This window comes from Ailuropoda melanoleuca, chromosome 18 (genome assembly GCF_002007445.2).
Source record: "Ailuropoda melanoleuca isolate Jingjing chromosome 18, ASM200744v2, whole genome shotgun sequence".
Classification (NCBI taxonomy): domain Eukaryota; kingdom Metazoa; phylum Chordata; class Mammalia; order Carnivora; family Ursidae; genus Ailuropoda; species Ailuropoda melanoleuca.
The window spans coordinates 4491359-4515559 of NC_048235.1; the positions used below are offsets into that span (position 1 = coordinate 4491359).

The following is a 24201-nucleotide window of genomic DNA, read 5'->3' on the forward strand; positions in this document are numbered from 1 at the left end:
ATGGTGATGAATTCGGGGTCTGTAACTCCTCAAGTGATTAGCCACACCATTCCTTCTTTTTATTTGAGGGGAGTTTCCAGCCACCATCCTTGAGTCAAGGGCATTTGCCACTTCCTGTAGGATCTTGCTGTAGGGCTCATGCGGGTTTAATTAGATAGACTACTGCCCCCTTCCCTACAAAAGCCCTGTAGCAGAAAAAGCCATAGTTGAAGAACTTACCATCTTGAAGGGGAAAAATAGTTGGACCACCCAGTGAACCTATAAAGCAAGCAAACCTGCAAAACTCTTGTGATTATTTTCCTTTTACCAAAATACAGCCACAAATTCAGACATCTTCAGTTCTTCCCCTGTGATGTTTGTAAAATGCTTTGTTTCGTTGAAGATAATGCTTGCCTGACCTAAGAGGCTCCCCACCCTACCATGCCCATATTTCCATTCACTTTTCAGTGCGTTTCAGTTTTCTCATCAGAACTACAAATTCTGCTCTTCTCAGTCTCTCCCCCCTTCAGAGATCAGCTGCACTGCTGGGGATCAAAGCCTCCTGAACACCTCTCAACTCTCTGCCCTCTGTGCTGATTCGAGGGTGCACTTGTAAAGTCTGGGTTTTCATTCCTTCAGTTTCATTTTTCCCAAAACCTCATTGACCAAAGTCCTGTTCCCTTTTCTCTACTACAGCCTTTCTTTTTATTAACTTTCGGTCCCCGTATGCTCCTTTCTCTAGTTTTCTTGCAAAGGGAGTGTGTCCCAATTTGTACACATTGGAAGCAGGGCTGTCATCCCCTAGAAAAGGAATATAAAGTTGAAATCGGGTATAGAAATTAGGATTGGGATAGAGGATGTTTATGGTGGGGGAGTGATCATTATGGTATTTCATACTTTGCTCAACATTTCAAGTTTTAGGGAAAAAATGTTTCCCCTAATTCCCAGATATTATCTGAAGCATATACATGGATCCCATATTTTGTATGTTACAAAAGAATTCAATGATTTAGAAGTTTGAAAGAGGGCATTTCTCTTGGGACCGTAGCAGTTTGAATAAGAGCTACCATTAATGTTGGCTGCCTTGAAGCTTTGGGAGGGTATTGAAAGGAAAAGTAGAAAACATCATGGAAAAAGGAGCTTATTGTCCCTGGAAACTAACTTTAAGTCAGAAAATAGTGGTTCTCATCACAAATCACAGCCATAGGATGTCAGATGGTGAGTGAGTTGTGCAGAAATCTCAGAAGCTAGAGACTTGTGTATTGCTAATGTATAAACACCCGACCTCATCCAACCCTTTTGTGTTAAACTGGACAAAAGAATCACAGATTCTCTACCTCTTCCCCCGCCCCCCCCCCNCTCATCCAACCCTTTTGTGTTAAACTGGACAAACCCCCCCGCCCACAGCTCTGCCATATGACTTTGCTCCTAGGAAGAAGTCAAACGTTGTCTTCACTCCCTTGAACCTTGAATTTGGCTGATCTGTGATTTGTTTTGACCAAAAGAATGTGCAAGAAGTTAGGTTGTAGGATTTCCGAGAGGTCCTGCACCTCCTTCTCTCTTTCTCTTTCTGTCTGTCCGTGCATCTCTCTGTCTCTGTCTTGATCTCTCTCTGTGCACCCTGAGCCCATCCTGTGAGGAAGCTTGGGCCGGGCTCTGACCAAGACAGACTTGACATCTATTACTTGAGAACATTTGTCACTGTAAATTTTTTCTCTGTCCCTTTGAGATGTATATAAATCTTTTTTTAAAGATTTATTTATTGATTTTAGAGGGAAAGAGAGCATGAGCAGGGGGAGGGGCAGAGAGCGGGGGAGACCAGTAGACTCCCTGCTGAGCGGGGAGCCCCACGCAGGGCTCCATCCCAGGACTCTGAGATCGTGACCTGAGCTGAAACCAAGAGTCCAGCTCTTAACCTAGGTGCTCCAGATGTATGTAAATCTTTCTTTAAAAGCCTTTGCTCGTTTTGAGGCACTTGGGTGGCTCAGTTGGTTAAGTATCTGCCTTTGGCTTAGGTCATGACCTCAGGGTCCTGGGATCGAGTCCTGCATCAGGCTCCCTGCTCAGCGGGGGTCTGCTTCTCCCTCTCCCTCTGCCTGCTGCTCCCCCTGCTTGTGCTCTCTCTGTCTGTCTGTCAAATAAATTAATAAATAAAATCTAAAAAAAAAAAAGCCTTTGCCAGTTTTATAATCCAAGACTTTCCCAAGGATAACCATTGAGGGAGATATCACCCCTGTGTCCCTGTGTCTGTGGGAGGGTAGGAGCCTGACTTTGGAGATCTCTGGGAGACAGAGCTCCCCATCCAGACGTGAGCAAGGCCAGCTGAGACTGCCCCGTGCAGGCCCAGTGCCGTCTGATGCATACGACCTGTGCTTGCAGAGCTTCACCCAAACCTCTGGCCCCCAGAATGAGGAACAAGTAAGATCGCTGCTGTGAGCCACATCGGTGTGGCTGGTGATGCAGCGGTGGGTACAGACACACTCTGGGCCATGATTGGGGTGCCTGGATGGGGGCTTGCCTTGGCTCCGTGGGCCAGACAGCCGGGAAAAGGAGCTGTTATCTCTGAGCTCCAGATTCTTCAAGCCCCGATGGTGAGAGGCCCGGGTTGTGATGCAGCAAGGCATGCTTCTCCTTTACCGGCCACCTCCCTCGGTTCTGCTGCCAGGAGCCGTGGGCAAGGAGGAAAGAGCCGCCGCCCTGCCTGCTTCCCACTCCTGCTGTGCCCCAGGAGCCGTGTCCTCCCCGCCCGCGGCTTCCCGAGCACCCAGAAGCAGCACAGGGGCTGCAGGGGCCCCCAGAGCAGGCCCAGGCTAGCTGCGTGGGGCTCCTCATAGGTTAAGCCCAGAGTCCTCTCTCTGCTCCCCCAGGCTTTTGGGTGAGAGTTGATGTTCCTTTCTCGCTTTGACATTTCTCCCGCCTCATTTAACCAGTTCCCCACGTTAAGTTCTCTTTGTCGAAATACCTAGCGTGGATTCTGTAGACCCCATGGTATAACTCTAGGGGCACCAGGACCGCTCCTAGGCTGGACGTTGCATTGAACTTTATAAATATTCATAGGAAAGTAACCCCATCGCCCTTGCTCCTAAGGGACCTCTTCCTAGGATCCATGGACAGGAGAGTCTGGATTGCAGATTCTTAGAAAATCTGATTGTATGATCATAGTGGGGGAGACCATGAAACCCCTCAAACCTAAGAGGAGGAAGTAAATCCTGAGAACTTTGCATAGTTTCCATCTTTCTCCACATCACACAGTTTTGCTTACAGTCTTTCCTCCTGTGCCTGGAGCAACCCACGTCCCATAATAGGCAGGCATGATGGGTGGAACCGAGGTGAGCCTGGAGAAAAGCCACCTTTGTCCTAAAGGAAGGAGGAAAGGGTGGTGATGGGCTTTCTCTTCTGTGATTCTATCTTCCTCTGGTATTGGTGGCAATTCGTGACCTCAGATGCCACTAGGAGCAGAGAAAAATGACCCAGACCGATCCTGGTGCACCTGTCGTCCTGGTTGGCACAGAATTGCCATCAATTCAAACAAAAGGAAGGGGGACTCTGCGGTGTCCACCAATCTCAGACCTCAGTCCTCTCCAGCTGTGTGTCTCCCTTTTAAAGACTTGCTCAGACTCCCCCTCCTTTGTCTACCTGGCCCTCATCTGGAAGTTGGCTGGAGCGGGAGATCAGGAGCCGGAGGGGGGGGGGCTGCTGCCAACACGAGGGGCGTGTGTTGCCGAGGGGCGTATTCACTGCCACAGAGGAGCGAGAGGTCAGGGAGGCCAGGCCCAAACTCACAGGCGTGCCTTGCTGCAGATGAATTTGGAAACATCCCCCTTGTGGAGCTGCAGGGCCAGGGGTGCATTGGGGGCCACGGCCATGCCCCCACTCCCCCTCCTTCACGGACCAGGCCATGGCCCCAAGGGGGAAGCAGGTGTATTCTCTGATGCAGCAAGGTTCACAAGACCTTAGGAGGAGTGAGAGATGCGTGCTGGGCTCGCTTACTGCCCCTGAGGAGTCTGTAAATGGGCGATTCCCTCACTGGTTTCTGCTTCAGCGGCCTGAGCACATCTCTACGGTCTGCTTCTTTGTAAGAGCTTATAAAGAAGGTGGTGGAATTCGCTGGTACAGTTTCTATTGAACGTGTTAGGAACAAACTCACATGAATTAACAATGGGGGAAAAAAGCCAGAGTTTTGCTTGGCTTCTTCAGGCCTTGTGTTTGCCAAGAGTCCCTTTTGGAGGCACATGCTTCACCTTGCATCACCAAGGGGAATCGAACGCTGTCTGCACCCACAGCGTGGGCCCGGACGCCACCCTGACTCGAAGGGCACAGTGGTCATAAGGGTTACTGCTTGCTCCAAAATACGGTGAAACTGATAGAACATTTGAGATGCACTAAAGCCAGATCAGCAGCCAGTCACCATTGAAAGGACAGTTTGTTCTCACTGGTTCCAAGAGGAGGGGCGCCCCAGGCAGGGGGCGTCCGGGGAGGTAGCGGGGGCCAGTCCCGAGGCAGAGGGAGCAGGAGACTGTGGGCAAGGGCCTTAACTGTGGTTTCCATGGCGAGGCAGGGGAAGTGGGTTTAGGACTGGCTCGTCAGAGTACCCTCAGCGGTTGCCCACTTCCTGCCCCGGGGTGACTAGGGCGGGTGCAGAGGGGCCCGAGCTCGAGAGCCCGATGGAGGAGGCGGTCAGTGTGTGCACTCTGGACTGGTTGCTTTGCACTGGAAAAGCCCCTGGGCAGTTGTTTGCTGTCTCTAGGAACTGACCAGCTGTTGGAGGGGAGTCTCTCCAGGGTGATCGAGGCCCCAGCGTCAGGGCCTCTGAATATGGAAGGTGACAATCATGGCTAATACGCTGCTCTAACATGCCGTCTCCTTGCCATGCTTCGCCATGCCTCTCAGTAGCTGACGCTTACACCCCCGCCTGCCGACTCAGGGCCCGACCGGTCCACAGGATGCCCAGCTCAGCCCCTCAGTGCTCAGCTTCCAGAGGCGGCCACGGCACGTGGCGCGTGCATCCCAGATGAGTGATAACGTGGAACCAGCCCACAGCCGGAGCAGACACACCTCTGGGTGAGAAACCTCAAGACACTGAGATTTGGGGCTGTTGTTGCAGAAAAAGGTGATCAGCGCAGAGACTTGAAATTGTTGACGGACAGGAATCTCCGAGAGCGGACTGGTCCCCATCCCCGAGGACGTTTTTGGATCTGTTTTGGAGACACCCTACCTGGATTATCTCTGTCTTCTTCCCAGTTGCTTAGTTTCACTGTGAAACTTTTAGTTGTGCTTTGTCTTCACCGTATCAGTTCCGCTACCAGTTTCCCCCAGTCTCTGCGTCACCTCTCCTTCAGGGCCCCGCACTCGATGTCGGCACGTGAGGCTGCCCTTGATGAAGTTCCTGCCCTCCGTTTCACAGGTCAGGCCTGCGTCTGCTCTGCACGGGCTCCCACTGCTGTCCTTGCGCTAGTGTCTGTCCTAACACCCTGTCCCCCCAGTCCCGGTGTCTGACCTGCCACCCCACCCCCATCCTAGGGCTGACCTGCCACCCCACCCCCATGCTAGTGCCTGACCTGTCACCCCACCCCCATCCTGGGGCTGACCTGTGACCCCTAACCCCCTAGTCGCACTCTTGTTCTCCTTCACATCTTGTGGTGAAAGGGCTCTGTTGATTGTTTGAGACAATTTAAAGTTGTGCAACAGCACATAATTAGGAAAAGTCTATTCAGCGAATTGGTTTTGGAAAATCAGATAATGGAGAAGTGGTTATTCAGAGCTTTGGCTGTGAGGCGGTGAGAAAACCTAGCCAGGACTGTGCTGTTGGCCAGTGGAGCCCGTGTTACCCTTGTTTGCCACTAGATGGTGCCCGAGAGGGAAAGGTTCTCATCCGGGCTCCTGGCTCCTTTGCAGGAGGTTTCAGGTGTTGACTCGGAGATGCGGGGGCTGGCTCAGAGTTGCGCAATGAGTTAATAGGCAGAACTTAAGGCCTAGGGCTTTCTCCTTCCAAAATGTGATGTAAAAACGAATTGCAAATGCGGTTTACTAAGGGTAGTCACAGGGGAAGATTCTGATGGGGGTGTTGGGGGAGCCGCTGCAGATACCCCGCAGCCGGCGGGTCAGAAGCGGCCGTGTTGTCCAGCCTCGCTGGGTGTTCACTTCTGCTGCCTATCTTGGTCAACTGGTAGGAGGGCTATTCGTTGGCAAGTAGAGAGAAAGGATTCACATCTCAACAGCAGAGGAAGGATTTACCTTTGTGCAGCAGGTTTGAATTCAGATATTTTAAGAGCCTCTCTTGGTAAGTTGTCCTGTGGAACGAAAGCAGACAAAGTTATTGCTGCTGCATGTGGACATGCATTCCTGCTCACCTGCAGTGTGAACCCTCCCAGACCTGGGGGTAGAGCCCCAGCACTCTGGAAGGATTCAGGGCTCAGAACTGTGGCAGGATTTCAAGGATGTTTATGACCCTGTAGATTAAGGGACTTCTAAGGTCCTCTCAGTTTTCGTTGTTGTGGCAAATGCCCAGTCATGTTGTTGTTTATTAAAAAAAAGTAAAGAATAATCATTGTGGAAATGATAGGACTTTGGTCTCAAATCCATGCCTGTTCTCTCTTCCTTCCTCTGTCCCTTTCTTTTTTCTTTTTCCCTCAAAATGACTTGCTTGTTTCTTCCCCATGTGTTACAACATTTTTTCTTCTTTTTAAGAGTTTTTATTTAAATTCCAGTTAGTTAACATACAGTATTATATTAATTTCGGGCGTACAGTATAGTGATTCTGCACTTTCTTACATCACCCCCTGCCCATCACGGACAGGTGCACTCCTCAATCCCCATCACCTATTCCCCCATCCCCCCATCCCCTCCCCTCTGGTCACCATCGGTTTGTTCTCTTAAGAGTCTATTTCTTGGTTTGCCTCTCTCTCTCTCTTTTTTCCTCTGTGCTCATTTGTTTTGTTTCCTAAATTCCACATATGAGTGAAATCATATGGTATTTGTCTTTCTCTGACTTATTTTGCTTAGTATTTTACTTGCTAGCTCCATCCATGTTGTTGCAAATGGCAAGATTTCGTTTGTTTTATGTCTGAATAATATTCCATTGTGTATATATACCACATCATCTTTATCCATTCATCTGTCAAAAAACCAAATAATCCAGTTAAAAAATGGACAGAAGACATGAACAGACATTGCTCCAAAGCAGACCTACAGATGGCCAACAGACACATGAAAGGAGGCTCAACAGCACTCAGCATCAGGGAAACGCAAACCAAAACCATAATGAGATACCACCTCACACCTGTCAGAATGGCTAAAGTCAACATAAGAAACAACAGGGGTTGGCGAGGATGAAGAGAAAGGGGAACCCTCTTGCACTGTCGGTGAGAATGCAGGCTGGTGCAGCCACTCTGGAAAACAGTAAAAGACTAAAAACAGAGCTACTCCACGATCTAGCAATTGCACTAGTAAGTATTCACCCAAAGATAAAAAAACACGAATTCAAAAACACGATCACAGCAGCGTTGTCTACAACAGCCAAACTATGGACACAGCCCACGTGTTACAATATCTTAATGAAGCACATCTGGTTTTTAATATCACGTCAGTCCAAATTGCTTCATACACAATCAGTCTTTCCCGTCAGATTCTCCTTTTCCTGTGTTGCCACTGACTGCTGTGTTTTTAGAAAATTCGGCATCTTGCTATCTTCGTGACGTGCCCAGGGTCAGCCTTCTGCAGAGCTGCGCTATTGCATCTTGTCCTCCCCTGGTGGGGAGCACACACGTCCAGTGTGTCCTCCTACCCGCTTCTGCAAGTGTGGGGCGAGTGACGGGTGACGTCAGTGAGTTAAGACTGGAGAGGGCACACATTCCACTGGGTTACAGAGCAGGCACATGGGAAGGATGGAAAGACGAGACGGCTTGGTGCTGTGCTGGCTGAGCACTCCAGATACTGCCTGTTTGCATTCAAGGGTCTCGATGTTTCTGGCAGAGACGCTGGGAATGGCTGGACTTAGGTCACCTCATTGCTTGTCGATATTGGGCCACCTCCTGGGTGATAAGATACCAAAAGACAAGGACCCAGGGCTGTTGCCTCATATGGGAGCTGTTGGGAGTGAGTCCGAGCCTGAACCGGTGTCCCAGGCCAGGGGTGGAGAGGGGAAGCTCCGTGGGGCCCTCTGGAGAACCGGCCAGTGCAGCCCACAAGACAATTAGGGAAGCGTCGATCAGCAGCCCAATGGAGCAGAAATCTTGCTAATCTAGTAAAATGTGTTCTTCTGGAAGAGCCAATGTTATGCACCCCCCTCCCATCCAAAGGACTAATTAAGAGGAAGAAAGAGGCTGAGGTCGGACACCCTTCCCGGCCCTCACATGCCCCACCTCAGGGGCAGCCCATGCACGGGGGCAGGAACATCCCATAGGATGTGAGACTGAAGTTTAAAAATAGGCAAGCCTACATTTTCATAACCAAAGGAGATTCTTTATAACTCAAAGTTTCCAAAAAGTTATGCAGTTGGACTGAGATACCATTGGTTTGTGACCTGATGAGTTGATTCAAAGCAGTGATAGTTTACTGAGTGAATTCTCATCAACATGCCATGGCTTAATAAAAATGTTGGCATGATTTTAAGGGAGGAGAAGTCAGGGTCCAGGAGGCGGTGGAGCGGGGCTGAGACCGGGGTCTCCTTCCATTCCCCACCATGAGTGGCTTGCAAGGTCTTGTTCACACCGGGCTGTGCTAGTTCCAACTCTGTGATTTTCTGAGTCTCCGACGACAGGTAACTTTTCTCTTCTCGCGTATGTGTTCTGATTCAGCGCTGAGTCAGACCCTGCCCGTCACGGATGGAGGCTCTCCAACCCACAGAGGCAGAAAAACCAGCTTGCTAGTGACCCAGGCAGATGAGTGGTGGAGGGCCATGTGCAGTCAGCCGGTCAGGCTCCTGACCACCGACCGCTGGACAAGACGACAGGTCCCCCTCCTCATGGCTACACCGCCAGGAGCAAGGCAGAGAAGAGAAAAGGGAGTCGCCCTTCCTGTCGTTGCCGTGTGTCAGGGCACTATACATAAGTCACCTCCTTGAACGCGCCTGTCAACCCGGGGGGTGCGTTTATTCAGCTAGGAAAACCCCTCAGGTACTTTAGGGGGCACGGGATGAATTATCCCTTCTCCCGTCCCTTTTTTGTTATATGCTGAGCCACCGTCTCCAGGGACCCAGGACACAGCATGGGGTTGGGGGACCAAGAGCAACAGCAACAAGACACACAGAAGAGAAGGGCTTGCCCGCAGCATCGACCCTCCTGGGGCTCCGTGGTGGGCTTCCCTCGAAGGAGCACCCCTCGTTGGTTAGGGAGAACCCGGGGAAGGTGAACATGGATGAGGATGCCCCCCGTAGCCCCGTGCTGCTCATCGCCATCAGCATTTTCGCGGTCACCCAGCCCTCATCAGGGAGCTGGCCGGGGGGGAGAACACGTTTCTACCCTCCCTCCGTGGGGGACTCCATGATCACTGTAGCCTGTGATGCCAGCTCCCTGGGGAGGGCTGCCGGACCTCTTCTCCTCTCGCTGAGCCCGGGCTGGCTGCAAGTGGGATCTGAGCGCTAGGAGGAGGACATCCCTGATTTCTGGTCAGAAGCCTTGGCAACGCGAAGCAGAGCAACGCTTAGAATGCCAACAGCCACCGAATCTTCCCAGAAGGTAGAGCCCAATGGGACAGCCAGCCAGCCAGGCCAGTAGGGGACATCTCCTGAGTCCCCTCTGGGCTGTGACTAGACGTGCCGTTCTTGATGCCAGGTGTTCTCTCTTCTTCCCTTTGAGTCAGTCAGGTGTAGCCACATGGACACTGGGGAGAGGCTCAAGGAAATAGAATATATAACACTCATAGTCCTCAAGACGGGAGGCCCAGCACACCATGCAGGGGCACAGGGAGATGCAGAGTATGGGAGGGAGGGAGGGAGGACTGAGGCCACTGCTCTCACTGGAGTCTCTGAGGGGAGGCAAAGCAGGGCAGGATTCACAGTTTGGGACCGGCTTGTTTGAATCGTTTTAAGAAGGCTTGAGGCTAGAGGGGTAGCCTCTAGCAGGCTGGTACCTCGCCCTGGGATGACTAAGTTGCACCTTCCTGGGGTGCACGGGCCAGACGGAGGAGTGTGGCTCTGGCTGGGTTAGTTTACACATGGAAGGCAAGCTCCTGGCTGGAGCTTTGCTCTAAGAATCAGCTAGCCCTTGGAGGGGCAGTCTCTCCCCAGCCAGGAAGGGTTTCTGTTTGTTTGCTTGCTTGTTGGTTTTGTTTTTCTTTTTTTTAGATATCAAAACATAATCAGACAATAACATATGTACAACACAACTTTTAAATCAGTGGACTTTGAGTGTAGCAGACTGCCTTACATAATGTGGGTGGGCCTCATCCAATCAGTTGAAGGCCTTCCTAGCACACTGACCTCTCCCAAGAAAGAGGGAACTCTCCCAGCAAATGGCCTCTGGACGTGAACTGCTACTCTTTGCTATATCGCCAGCCTGTTGGCTCACCTCCATTAGCTTGTGGACTCACCAAGTCTCCATAATTGTGTGAGCCAATTCCTCAAAATAAATCCTGCTCGATATATGAATGCACACGCATCCTGTTGGTTCTGTTTCTCTGAAGACCGCTGACGGACACAGATGCCTTAACTCTGAAGACCACCACTGTGCGCGAGGAGCTTCTGTTCCCTCCTGTTCGTTCATCTTTTTTGGAGGGAAGCTTGGAGACTCTTGGGGGAGAACCCTGTCAGGGAAACCCGACAAAATCATGAATAGCTAGCATGTAGGAGTGCCCATCAGAACAAGAATGCTTTGGCTCCCTGCGGCTGCATCACAGAGCTCTCTGCTGGGTTGGGTGTCGGGCTCTGGGGGCCCCCGAGCTACGGACGTCGGGATGGTGTGCTGTCTCCGTATGAGGCCATGTGATTTTACTATCAAAAACTGAAGCAATGCGAGGGTGTATTTTTTTTTAAAGATTTCATTTATTTATTTATGTATTTGAGAGAGAGATAGACAGACAAAGAGCAGGAGAGGAGCAGAGGAAGAAGGACAAGCAGACTCCATGCTGAGCGCAGAACCTGGCATGCGACTTGATCCCAGAACCCTGAGATCACGACCTGAGCTGAAATCAGAGTCGGAGGTTTAACTGACGGAGCTCCCAGGCGCCCCTAGCGTGTGGTGTATGACATCCCGCCTTCCTCCGAGATACCTCTGCGGCTGGGGTAGGCGCTGGCAGGTAGATGATGGAGCTCCTGTGGCCGTGCCGGCTGACAGCAAGCCCGAGCGGCCACACGTGGTGCCCTTTCCCGGGGATTTGGATGGCAGTGTCCGGCGTGGCTGACACGCTGCAGAGATGGTAAAGGTGCTCGCCAGTTATTTCGTGCTGATGGACAAGTCCTGTCTGAGCACAGTGCCCACTGCGTTGTCACGACAGGCTCGTGGGCAGATGCACCGAGGGCAGGCCGGCCTTCCATCAGCCACCCTAACGGGCACCAGTAGTCAGGAGGTGGGAGACGCTCCTCAGAAAGGTAACCGTGCAAAAGCAGTCTGCTTCAGTGGCCGCCTCACTCGGGGCAGTCAGCATGTTGACCAGCTCTAAAGGACGTGACTCTCTCATTCCTTAGGGACAGCCACAGCAGTAAAGCTGGACCCAGACTGTGTGTGGAGCTTACTCAAATCAGTGCTTGCTTTTCATCTATGCAGAGGCCATCAGAGGAGCCAGAAATCGGCCCTTGCAACTGTTACGAAGTGAAGTGGATTGTAGACCACAGCAAGCACGGCCCCAACCCCGGACCATCTTCCCTCCTCGGTGGTTCGGGCAACCTCGTCCGCATTTCCGTGTGAGCAAAGTGGGCGCTGAAAAGGGGGGAGTAGTGGGGAGAAGGGAGATGAATATGCATCATGGGGGGAGTGGAGAAGGGGGCTAGCTGGACTGGGCCCGCTCAGGTGCAGGAGCGAGTGGCAGCAAGGGCCTTATCGCAGGAGGATGGGCTTTGGGTGGTACCAGTTGGTCCGTAAGCTGCCAGCCTGCAGATGCCCTGGGCAGTGGGGGCAGGGGAATGCAAAGGCTCAGAGGAGTTTGGATGGAGGGGGCAGGACATGACATTGGGAGGGCGTGGCAAGAGCGGATGAGAATGTGATCAGGGGCAGACCCTTAAAATGGTCAGTTAAGCGCCATCCCCCTAATAATGGAAGCCCTGGGACCAAATGTCCTAGAGGGGAAGGGGCTGCAAGAATCGTGCTCGTCTTTCTGGTTCGGTGCCTGCTGTTTCCCATGATGGTGCTGTGATGGCATAGCACCCTCTTGCCTCTTTGTGGCCGGGGATCTGTGAGCATTGGCTTGCGGTTGCTTGAAGAGCTCCTGGCTGGGCAGGGAAAATCACCACAACCTTGTAAACCGAAGAACGTGAGATAAACACAGAATGGGGGTGGTATTTTTGGGGTTTTTTTCCTGCCGGAGGAACTGGGTCTTGGGAAACCCAAACCTTGGTTTATCTGGGAATCTGTCTTTGATTAACATCCAAAGGAATGCTCCCGGGGAGGACTTCCGTATCCTGAGGAGGGAAGCTGACCGCAGGCCTGAGATTTCTTTTCAAATAGAATGCTCCTGGATTATTGCTTTTTCTGGGGAAGGGAGAGGCCTGGATGCCCTGGAATTAACCATCTGTGGTATCCTGGTGGTTAACATCCATGACACAAATCAGCCTCCCCTCCCTCCATGTCCCCCCCCCAACAAAACAGAGCTGTTAATGACAGAACCTGCCACTGGGGGAAGGGAGCAAAAGTTTTCACAGTGTTTGATTTTCATTTGTGCTTGTGCTGTATCGACATGGAGTATGAAATCGTCGTTGCCAGACTGAGGAGACGACAGAACCACGTGTATCATCGGGAGTTGTAAAAATTTTATCAGAGAAAAGGCCAAGGGACCCATTGTGCCTCACCAACAGGGGTCTACGGCCGAGAAGTGACATGAGAAGGCGAGAGGCTTCCGTCACGGACCCGTGGCGAGGTTGTGTGACTGGGGGGCAGAAACCCAGACACCAGGCCTGGAGAACGAAGTTACGGGAGGAGTTCTATGGCCATAAGGGAGGTGCTCCAACGCTAAGGTGAACCAACCCACGGCCCCAGGCCCCGGAAGAAGAAAAGGCAGCTCCTCTGAGCTCTGCAGCTGGGCTGTTTCACGGAACAGGCTGGGGGAGGCTTCATCTGCCTGGTCCCCGCCTCATGTGTCCTTGGTCCCCCAGGGACCCTCCGCATCGCCCACACCTTGGTTTGGTAATGACATGCAGGGAAGGTGACATGGCAGAAGCCTGGTCAGCATCCCCCACCCCTGCGGCCCGGCCCGTCTTTGCTCCTAACCCCCATACGCTCTCGACCTCTTCCAAAAGGAAACAAGATTGACTTTGGTCTGAAAGAGGTATGCTTAAAAAAAGATCTTCTTTTATTAAAACAGTGGTTACAAATACTTCATTGGACTTCCCCATCCTTTCTCCATCGCACCGGGCTCAGAGTCAACGCATGCAGCACTTGGCCTTCCCGCCGTAACAGGTGCCGTCCACCCTGGTGAAGAGCGGGCACGGGGAAAAGTTACAGGTGCCTCCTCTCCTGGCACAGACGTAGTGGTCTGACCTCTGGCCGAAACCTGTAAGGTAGCCAGCACCTGTAAGAAGGGAAAGAAAACACTTCAGACTCATGCTTGCGGCCACGGTGACGTTAGAACATTTGATAAGGTGACTCTTTGCAAAGCACTGCAAGGAGTTTTCTTGCTCAGACTTTGCACAGTCCGAGGTCTGTGACAGCCGTGGCCAAATGGGAGACAACGATGAGCAACAGGCTTCTGAGCGCGGTTTCCTTCTGCCCAGAGAGCTTTAAGGTACACGGTGAGTTCACGTTAGTCCCCAAATGAGTCTTCTATCCCATCGCACTGCTGCCCAAACACAACCCCTGTGCCTTAGTGACACTGAAGTGCATTCCTGACTCCCTGAACGTTCTAAGCTCCCCCCACTCCCGTGCTGCCTGGTTGCACCATCCCCTCCGCCCGGAATCCCTGCTCCCCTGTCCCTCATACCACCATCTTCCCTGAAATCCTTTCAGGGCAGGTAGAAAGTATGGCTACGCTATAATGCTTCCACTGTTTTGTCCACTTGGACTTTATTCTGCCTTCTTCCCAGTATCCCAGAATCTCACAATCAGAAGATTTCCAGACTGGTCTTCTCCTCTATCCAATAGCCGCCCTACTATATCCCCGGTAAGTGACTACCAAGCCACTGTTTTGCTTGCCTCCACTGATAGGTCTTATGGCCTGAATGGTGTCCCCTCCACCAGACTGTGTGTGTTGATGTCCTCACTAGCCAGTGCCTCACAATGTGACCATATTTGGAGGTAGGGCCTTAGGGTTAGATGAGGTCATAAAAGTGGTCTTTAATCCAATAGGATTGTGATCCTTATATGAAGAGGACATTTGGACATGTAGAGCAAAGTCTAAGCACAGAGGAAAGGCCATATGAGGACAGGAGAGTAGGCGGCTCTCTGCGAGCTGAAGAGAGAGGCCTCAGGAGAAACCTAACCCGCTGACACATTGACCTTGAACTTCTATCCTCCAGAACTGGGAGAGGATTAATTTCTGTTGTCGAAGGAGACCACCTGGTGCTCTTTTGTCCTGGGGCGTCCAGCTGACCAACACGGCAGGCCATGACCGCCAACAGTCCACTCTAATGTCACGTGTCTCTGCATATTGGAAAGATGGTTCTCATACCGATTGAAATTGTCCTCTTATTTAATCTGCAACCCGGTTACAGCTGCCTCATCTGACCTAGAACTGTGGGTGTCTGGTGACTGGATATTTGGCAATGTTTGGGGACATTGGGGGTTGTCACAACTCTGAAGTATGTGGGGCGGATCTTATAGGTGTCCAGTGGGTGGAGGCCAGAGGTGCTGCCAGAGACCAGCGATATACAGAGCAGCCCTCGTAACAGAGAATTACCTGGCCCCAAATGTCAGCAGCACAAGGTTGAGAAATCGTGGTGTAGACCAGTGGTTCTCCATGCTGCATACACAGTCAGTCAGCTGGGATACTCTTAAAAATATAGATTGAATTGTTCTACGGTGGAGTTTAGGTACTGGCATAAAAACAAAAAAACCCTCCTTAGATGCATCTAATGTTCAATAAAGAATCGAGAATTGCTGGACCACTGGTTTTCAAATTTTAGTCAGAACTAACAGTAAAGAATTCCCTTGTCAAGACTGAGAGCAGACAGGAAGGAAAGCAAGGACATTACCTTCTATTAATATAAAAAATTAAAATTATTCAGCATTTAAAAACTTGAATAGTTCATGGAAATAGAAAAATTAGAAATATTTTTCTATTTGTATATTCATATAGAAAAAATGGAACAGTCACTTAAACTTAAAAATTCAGTTGAGATAAAAAATTCTTAGAAAAATATAATTCACTAGAGTCTACTCAGAATAACAAGAGAGAGAACACTCACCAGTTTGTGGTGGGGATGCCAACGTGGCCTTAATACCACCATCTAAAAAGATCCACAATGCCAGGGAAGTAAAGGAAAACTACAGCCCAACCCCCTGATCAACAGAGAGGCAAAGATCCCATATGAAATGTCAGCAAACAGAATAAAAGCAGGGTCTGTTTATTTCACAAATTCAAGCTTTCATTTAACATTTGAAGATCAGTCAATGCCTATTAACAGTTAAAGGAGAAAAAAAATCATATGATCATCCCAACAGGTGCAGAAAAACGTTGGAAAAATTCAACACTGATTAATGATCAATTTTTAACCAATAAGAAACTGGAGAGAACTTCCTTGACCCTATAAAGGAAATCTACAGAACCCATAACCAGTAGTACCCTTAATGCTCAAACATTGAAAACTTTTCGTTTGAGATCGCCAACCGGACCAGCATAACGGCTATCAGGAATTTCATTGAACGTTTTGCTAGAGGTAGCAGCCAGGGGAGTAACAGAAGGTAGAAAAATAGTATAAGTTTGAAAAGGAAGAAATAAAATTGTCACTATTTGCAGGCATTATATGTAGACAGTCCAAAGGAATTAATAAAAAAAAATTTAACTATTTTGCTGTACATTAGATCAATACAAAAAATCAATTTTACTTCTGTGTATTAGCAACCAACAGATAAAATAAAACCAAAATAAGTCACCTATCGAAATATCAAATGCCTAGTTATAAATCTAAGAAAATGTAGTACTCCTGTATATAAGGAATACAATATTCTTTGATAAGCCAAAGAAGAACAAAATAAGTGGAAATGCTATGTTTAAGCCCTGGAAGATTAATTATTTTTCAAATGTTAACTTCCCCCCAAATTAATCTGCAGATTTAACTCTATACCATGAAAATATCAGGAGATTCTTGCAGTAAAACTTGACAAGCTTATTCTAAAATTTATGTGGGAATTCAAAGGACCAAGAATAGCTAAGACACTCTTGGAGAAGAAGGTAGGAGGACTTGCTTTACTGGATTTCGAGACTAATTATAGATCACTGTAATTAGACTGTTCGGTAAAGAGGCAAGGACAGACCTACAAACAGAACGAAGTAAAGAGTGCAGAAAGGGACCCCGACACGCGTGGAGAAATCGATGCAGACCAGCGAGCTGCTCAGGAGAAGAGTGGGGGGCGGGCAGGGAAACGCTCTCCCTAGAGCTGGTTCTGGGACCATTGGATAGTCATGTTGGAAACAAACAAACAGACTTTACCCTTAACTCACACATTAAAAACCATTGCCAGATGGATTAAGTCTAAATGAAAAAGGAAAAATAATGAGTCATCAGAAGACAATGTTGTAGACTTTCTTCATGTTTTGGGGGTAAAGAAAGCTTTCTATTATTCAGCATGAGTGTTAACCTGGTGGAAGTCTAAGAAATACAGGAAGTCATTACCATAGAAGTCAAGCGGTGATTACCCCTCGGGGAAGGAGTGAGGGGTGGGTGACCAAGTAGCCTGGAGGGATATTTCCTAGGTGCTGGCCAAGTCCTACTTCTTTTTTTTTTTTAAGATTCTATGGATTTATTTGACAGAGATAGCACAAATAAGAGGAGTGGCAGGCGGAGGGAGAAGCAGGCTCCCCGCTGAGCAATGAGCCCAATAATAGGGTTCACTGACTGAGCCCCCAGGCATCCCCCAAGTCCTACTTCTTGACCTAAAGCCTGGTCACAGGCTACTTGTTTTATAATTCATTAAGTTGTACATTCCCGTTTATGCACTTTTCTGGGTGCATGTTATATTTTGCAGTTCAAGAAGGGGAAAAGTAAGAGTTGCTTCTGAAAAGGTCATCTGCATATTCCCAGAGCTGTGCACGTCCTGCACCGTGTGCTGCCATCAGCGGCTGTCCCCATCCCGCTTCTGCCCCCATGTGTGCCCTCCCTGCGCATGTGCTCCTTGGGTAACTCGCACCTGCTCTCCTCCTCCCCTTTCCCAAGGGCAACAACACTTCCCTGTACTTGGTGCTTATTCCTGTCTGGGTGCTCAGGAAGCTGGCCTGAGATATGCGATCCAACACATTCCATGGCTGCCACAAACCAGAGGAATGTGGAAAAGAGGTAATAATGAGGGGTGAGAAGGAGCAGAGGCGGGCCTGCTGGGAAAGCAGGTTTGTGCCAGTTTCTATGCTTGCGGAGAAAATAGGGACTCTTCCAAATGTACATTTCTTGAGCCAGTTACAGCTGGATTGCCCTAATCCCACCTCAATGCAGCTGCAAGCCAAATGTCATTTTGGGGGGAGGGCAGTAACAGGTGTTGGTTGAATGAAGGACGGTTGGGTTCAGTGGCAGGAAACTCAGTAAGAAATGGGTGCCGGGGGTCTGCACAGAAGCAAACAGGAGCGGGGAAGAAATGGTTCTGGGCAGAGAGCAATAGGAGAGGCTGAACTTTTAGGGTCATCAGAAAATAAATTGGCATAAAGCAGGGACCACAGCTTTCCCTGCTACCGACAGGGCCTGTGACCTGCACCGGCCGGTGCTGGTGGCTTGGGGAAGAGGGGCTGAAGTGGCATAAGGAAGACCAGCACCGAGGGAGATCTTTAGACTTTGCATAGAGGGGCCACGGAGAGAAAATGTCTTAGCCTTTCAGAGAACGGGAGACAGGGAGGGGGGACAGAAGCCGGGAATGCAGTGTGGTATCAGGTTGCTAAGGGAGCTGGTTCTCTGTCATTCTGCTCAGCAGTGGGGGCGCCAAGGGTCTCTTTGTGTCATCCAATCAGAGCTACAGGTGAGGTTTTGGAACAACGTTGGAAGATAAAACTGGAGAGCTGTTGACGAAAATTATAAATTTCTTGGGCTAAAAAACCACCAGGCTGAGGCGAGAGTGAATTGCCAAAATGATAAGGGTTTTTGGAAGAGATAGGAGGCCCAGACTCGCCCCCAGCCAGGACCCACGCCCCCTTTCCTGCCCAAGAACCTGACGCAGAAGGGTCAGGAGGCAGAACACCACCTGCGGGACCAGTCAGTCCGAGGGGTGTGAGGAGCAAATGCACCGATACACGGAGCCTAAGAACGTGGTCCCGATTGTCGCCCCACTGGCCACAGAGCCCCTCCTGCGGTGAGGGCAGGGACGCGGTGCCGGGAAGCCGCAGAAGCCTGGTCGTAGGTGCAGAATCGGGAGATCGGAGCCCTCTGGGCCTCAGCGAGTTAGCAGAGGCTCTGTCCCTGCTCAGCACAAGGTGGTGGTTAGCAGTCATGCCAGGGGAAGGGCTCCCCGCGAGCAAGGGGGTTCCCTGCTGCTGGGGCATCGAAACAGAGGTTGCCTGTCCACTTCGGAGAGCTGCTGCTGTTCAAGCCATCCCTGCCGGCCAGGGAGGATCTGACTTCCTCTCTATGAATCTTCTTTCTCTTTCCTTTTTTAAAGATTTTATTTATTTATTTTAGAGGGAGGGGGAGCACAGGGAGAGGGAGAGAGAAAAGCAGACTCCCCACTAAGTGCGAGCCTGACACGGGGCTCGATCTCACAACCCTGAGATCATGACCTGAGCTGAAATCAAGAGTCGGGCACTTAACCGACCCAGCCACCCAGGCTCCCCTCAATGAATCTTCTAAACTATCTGGGGACAAAATCAAATACACAGGCCACTCCTGCAAAACAAGTAACGAAATTCCAAACTGAACTGGAGTAAAGCTGAAGCCCGAGGCCCTCTTCTGCAGGCACGGAGCCCATGGGGTCCCTGCTCGCCAACTCCCGCTGTGAAAATCAGCAACGCCTCTTCAAAGCTTCTGAGAGTTTTAATTCAGCTCCTGTCTAGATTGCTCCTAAGATCTGGTGTGCCTGGTGTGTGCCTGGTGATACACCCAGAGGTCTGGGGAAGCATGTGGGAAGAATACGGGATTTGGAAACAGAGCTGGAATCAAATTCTTGTTATTTGCAGGCTGGGTATTTGAAAGTCAACTTTTCTAAGATTCACTGCCAGAAAAAGTCTGTAAAGTGCGGATGATAGTTGCCCGTGCATGACAGAGATGCTGGGACATTCAGTGAGATGATTCTCGTAGACCTGCGTTGTTCGGCTGTCAAGTGCCACGTGTGGTATTCTGTGAGCACAGCTCAGTTTCCCGTGTGACGCCGACCAGGTGCCTCTGAGAGTCCTGGTTTGGTGGCTGCAGGGCCCTTGTGTCTGAGGCAAGAGGGAGCATGTTTTTCTCGATGGGACCCAGAGGCCACAGCAGACACATTCCTGCTGGCGGTTGCCAGAGGTCAGACAGGTGGAAGGAATTCGGGCAAGCAGGTTGGGGTGGGGACCACAGAGTGAGACAATTAGGTGTGGACAAGGCAGGGCAGACTCTGAGGGTCACAGAATGTGCGAGCGGGGAGTCCTTTTGCCCAAACCTTCATTTTAAAGGTGGGGAAACTGAGGCCCAGACGCCCAGGAGTGCCCATGATGTCCCGGAAGGAAGGGAGGGAAGGATACTGAGGACTGGCCCATGCCTCTCTCCGCGGGTTTGGGTAGTTTGGCTATAGGGAAGCGCCAACTCCCTGGGAAAAGGCGTAGCTGAAATAGAGCATCCTCCCCGTGTCCCTGCGTCCCTGCTCTCCCCGATCAGCCTCCACGCTGCAAATACAGTCTATAAAAAAGCCATTCCTGATTCTGTCCCTCTCCCAGTTTAAAAACCCTTGGGGCCCACGCACACCCGGATGGCTTCCTGCCGCAGAAGACCCCTCTCAGCGAGGCCCGAGCCTCCTGCCCCCATGACCCCTCTGTCCGCACACTTGGTCCCGGAGGGCGGGCAGCACCGGCATCTGAGGATGGCCTGGGTTTGAGTCCCCACTCTGCGTGTTAGCTGTCCTGTGAGTTCGGCCAAGTTATTCATCCACAAAACGAGGATAATGGTTCTTCCTTCCCCATATGGGCCTGGGGAGGGGGAGCTAAGGTAAAAGTGAGAGCTTTGGGGTTTTATTTCCCTTCCTCTCTGGGCTTTCACACCTGATATCCTTTCTGTCTGGTTTGTCTTCGCCCCCACCTGCCCTTTCTCCTCTCACTGGTTTATTTAACGCAGGGCCGCAAATCCGCAGGCCCACAGCAGCCAGGCAGATGGGGAAAGTCGGCGAAGTGGCAGAGCGATAGGGAGCGGTGGGGTCTGTGGTGACTGTCTGGGGGAGGGGGCAGCTGCTACAGCTCACTGCTGCTGTGCCCAGAGTGTGTCATCATCTTTTGTGTTAAGAGAAGATAAAAATAGGAATTTTATGTGACACATCCTGAGTCTTTGATGTCAAGAAGGAAGTAAAAAAAAATTTTTTTTTTTTTTTTAAATATCATGAACACCAAAATGACTTCCATCTTTCCTTCACTTCTCCGCTTCCTTAAGAAACCTCCCTGGCCCCTCGAGACCAGGTGGGTCCCCTTGTCACGTGTTCCCTTAGCACCCTGTACTGAATGGCATTTCACAACACAGTGGTAATTAGATAATTAATTACAAAATTGGGTTTCTTGTCATGCTCTGGTTCTAGAACGTCGGGTCATGCTCTCCAGGGCTGTGTTTTCCCGGCTCTTCCCCTTCCCCAGGGCAATGCCTGCACGCAGCAGCTGTTACCTAAATATTTGTGGAATCAGTGATTTAACAGCCCAAACGATCCTGATTTCCAGACCCCTCAGCTGGCTTCTCATCCCGCTGATGCAGGGGACCCGAGCTGCCTCGTCATTTGGACATCATTCTGTGTTCACAGAAATAAGATTTGTATAAGATAAAAGCGGGGGCAACCCCCCTTTTTTTTGATAGAGATGAAAACTGCTAAAAGAGAACGTCCAGTCATGGCTTCCTGCAGTGACCACACAACCGGCATTCACCTCAGGGCATGTGGGCCTCTGTTTCCCCATGGGTGAGTAGACGAGCCCTAATGGCTTTCCCAGAAAAGGGAGTGAACTGATCCTATGTGAGGGCTCAGAGTGAGTCACAGTGTGAGGCTGGGACCCAAGCAGCACCTTCTAGAAGCAGCGCTCTGCTCCCTTCTTACAGGAACTTCGTCCCGTCCCATCTGCAGACTGAGGATCGGTGCTGTGCAGACAGGCCGTGTGTTGTCAGAGGTCGGCGCAGAGCAGCTTTTCCCGGCAGCATCCGAGCGAGTCCTGCATACACTCGGTGTTCTACCAGGTTAGCTGATATTTCTATGCGGGATGTAAGTTGGGCTGTTCCAGGAACACGTTTGTGTTCCCTGCTTCGAATGAGATGCTTCTAGTCCCATGTCGAGGTGACAGACTGCAATTCATGTTAATACTGTGGCTCTCAGCTTTTCTGAGCTTGAACCGAACTGCAGTCAGTCAGACAGGTTGCCGGGCCCCTCGGGACAAATGCACACGTCCACGCACGCAGCTGAGGTCAGAGCGTGACAAAACGGCGGTGCGAGCGCGGTGTGGCAAGCACTCGTATTTTCGGTTCTTTTGAAAAAAACACGGTGAGGACTCACTAGGCTGATTGCTCCAGCCCTCGAATGGGCCCCAGCTGGAAACCTCAAACTCTGCGTCAGAATACTGTCCTAGCCAGTTTCCAGTGGGGGGATGCAGCAGATCTGTATGATGCGGGAAAGCATGGTCGGGTCTTTCCGGAGAAAAGCATGGAGCTTCGTGTGCTACGTGCCCCCCGCCCCAGCCCCCTTGTTCTGCAGACGAGACAGCTGAGGCCCAGGATGCAGGGTTTGCTCAAGGCCACGACAGAACCTGTCCCCCAGTTGGTTGCACCTGCAGCATCCCATCTCTTCTTACACTGCTGTTCTGACCCAGGGGGCTGGCACCTTGCGGCCTGACAGAGCGCTCCCCCCTGCGCCCTGGGGAGATTGCCCACTCCGCAGAACACGTGAGCATTTCCCAAGGAAGACCGAAGACCACCTGAGCACCCCTGACCGCCTGCGCGTGAAGTGAGTCAAAGGTGCAGGGGGAGTTGGCTTTGTGGGAGGGGCAGGTGCCACCTGCTTACAGCAGGCCACCTGGGAGGCCGCACCCAGTGACCGGGGTGAGCCGGGGCCGGCAGCCTACACCTCTCGCCATGGATGGGAAGCTGGCCTCTCAGTGCCGGGGCCATGTTGCAGGTGGAGTGGGTGGTCCCCTTCCACACGGGACGATTTCTAGATGTCTGAGACAAAGAGACAGGGGATGTTGGAGGTTCCTGAGACTGGCCCTGAGTCCCTGCCAAGCCCTGAGGGCATGGAGCCCCAGCACGGTCCCAGAGGGAGACCTGAGTCTTTCTCTCCTGCGGCTGGGCTGCCCTGCGGGCCTGGAGAGTCCGCATGGGGTGTTCCCAGCAGGCTTGTCCCGGGGGGGGGGGGGTCCGGGGATAGCCCCAGCCAGGCCCCAGGCTCAGCAGGCGTGCCCCTAGCAGTCTGCCCAAGCCAGCCACTCAACCTCAGGGATGCTTTCCTGCCATCCCCCAGGACACAGCTGTCCTCAAACTCAGCCCGAGTTCCTGGCCCGGGGCAAGGGTGCCAGAGCAGGGTCTCAAAGCTCACCTGGGGCCAGGTGGGAGAAGAGCACGCCCAGAATCAGCAGGAAGGAGAGAATCCTCATGGCGGCTGGCAGGCTGGGCCCGGGATGCCCGGTGTAGGCAGAGAGGCTCCTCGGGAGGCCGAGCTGACAGAGGCTTCCCGAGGCGGGAGTGTCTCTGCATTTATAGGGCAGAGCTTGCACAATCGCAGAGGTGATCTGAAGGGTGGTGTCGCAATCCGGAGTGAAATTCTGATAAATAACCCCTTGCGCCGTTTGCCCTGAGCAGTCTGCGAGTCACGTGCACACACTTTTCTCTGTCTAGCTGCGACTGGATTCAGCCGTCAGCCTGGAAACTGGAGTTGGCTCCTCCAGCCAGTTCTGTTTGGTTTCTGAGGCTGGGCCGTGCTGGTGGGCTTCCTGAAGAAGGCAGCCCAGGCAAGCTGGCCCGTGTGGAGCGGCTTAGAGAGCCCGAGGACCTGGCTTCGGGGGAGCACCGAGACAGGTGGCTGCCCAGCCCCCAGCCCGTGCAGGCTCTGTCGCAGAGCTAGGTTCCTGGTGCTATGGCCCCGGACGGCACCATCTTCCCAGACAAAAGCCCAGCCGCTTGCTTTCACTTAACCTGCAATGGTGGACTTTCCCACAGGCCAAGGATCTTTCTCAAAATTCTCTGCTTCTACCGCGCTTGTTCTCCTTGACTAACCAATGCCAGCCCTTCTTTCCTTCCTCCCCTCCTCACTTCCCCCATCCCTCCTTCCTTCCTGCCTTCCTGCCTTCCTCCCCTCCTCCCTCCCTTCCCCCTTCCCTCCTTCCTTCCTTCTTTCCTACCTTTTTCCTTCCTTCCCTCCTCCCCTCCTCCCTTCCTTCCTTCCTCCCTTCCTTTTTCTTTCTACTGTGTGTGTCTCTCAAATCTTTTTTAATCTACCAGCCTCTTCTGTCACATAAACAATTATTTTTCATTAAGACTTTAATTTTTTAGAGGAGTTGTCGGTACACAGCAATATTTAGGAGAAGGTACAGAGATTTCCCATCTACTCCCTGCCCCCCAGCCTCCCCTACTATCAGCACCCCCCCCCACAGAGGGTACATTTGTTACCACTGATGAACTTACACTGACACATCATTATCACCCTGAGTCCGTAGTTTTCATTAAGGTTCACACTTGGGTGTTGTGAGTTCTAGGGGCATGGACAAATGTATGATGACACGCATTCCCCATGACAGTGTCATGCAGAGTAGTCTCTGTGCCCTAAAATTCCTCAGGGCTCCACGTCATCATCGCTCCCTCCCCGC

The 24201-nt window shown here is 51.4% G+C and overlaps 1 protein-coding gene and 1 long non-coding RNA gene across 3 annotated transcripts in view; one reads left to right on the forward strand and one right to left on the reverse strand.

The window, feature by feature from the left end:
* LOC117797077 overlaps positions 1 to 24201 on the forward strand; it is a 28018-nt gene that overhangs the window by 602 nt on the left and 3215 nt on the right. Inside the window, exons 1-4 of one of the 2 annotated variants that reach the window (XR_004621928.1) lie at positions 9903 to 11815; positions 12831 to 14223; positions 21215 to 22346; positions 23234 to 23413. This is a non-coding gene — a long non-coding RNA (uncharacterized LOC117797077). Of the gene's footprint in view, positions 1 to 9902; positions 14224 to 21214; positions 22347 to 23233; positions 23414 to 24201 lie in introns of those variants that run through there. The other variant, XR_004621927.1, reaches the window with a different exon arrangement.
* Positions 13394 to 23059, reverse strand: DEFB1 (defensin beta 1). The gene is made up of 2 exons (XM_002929946.4): positions 22935 to 23059; positions 13394 to 13635 (listed from the first exon to the last, which is right to left on the reverse strand). The coding sequence occupies exons 1-2, from the start codon at positions 22990 to 22992 to the stop codon at positions 13487 to 13489; spliced, it is 207 nt and encodes a 68-aa protein (XP_002929992.2). The 5' UTR covers positions 22993 to 23059; the 3' UTR covers positions 13394 to 13486.

What these genes read in the sequence shown, in the direction of transcription:
- DEFB1 (XM_002929946.4), bottom strand. Translation starts at nt 22,992, where the DNA reads ATGAGGATTCTCTCCTTCCTGCTGATTCTGGGCGTGCTCTTCTCCCAC. An exon ending in CTTCTCCCACCTGGCCCCAG is followed by an intron (nt 13,636 to 22,934) that starts GTGAGCTTTGAG and finishes CCCTTCTTACAG; the next exon opens with GTGCTGGCTACCTTACAGGT.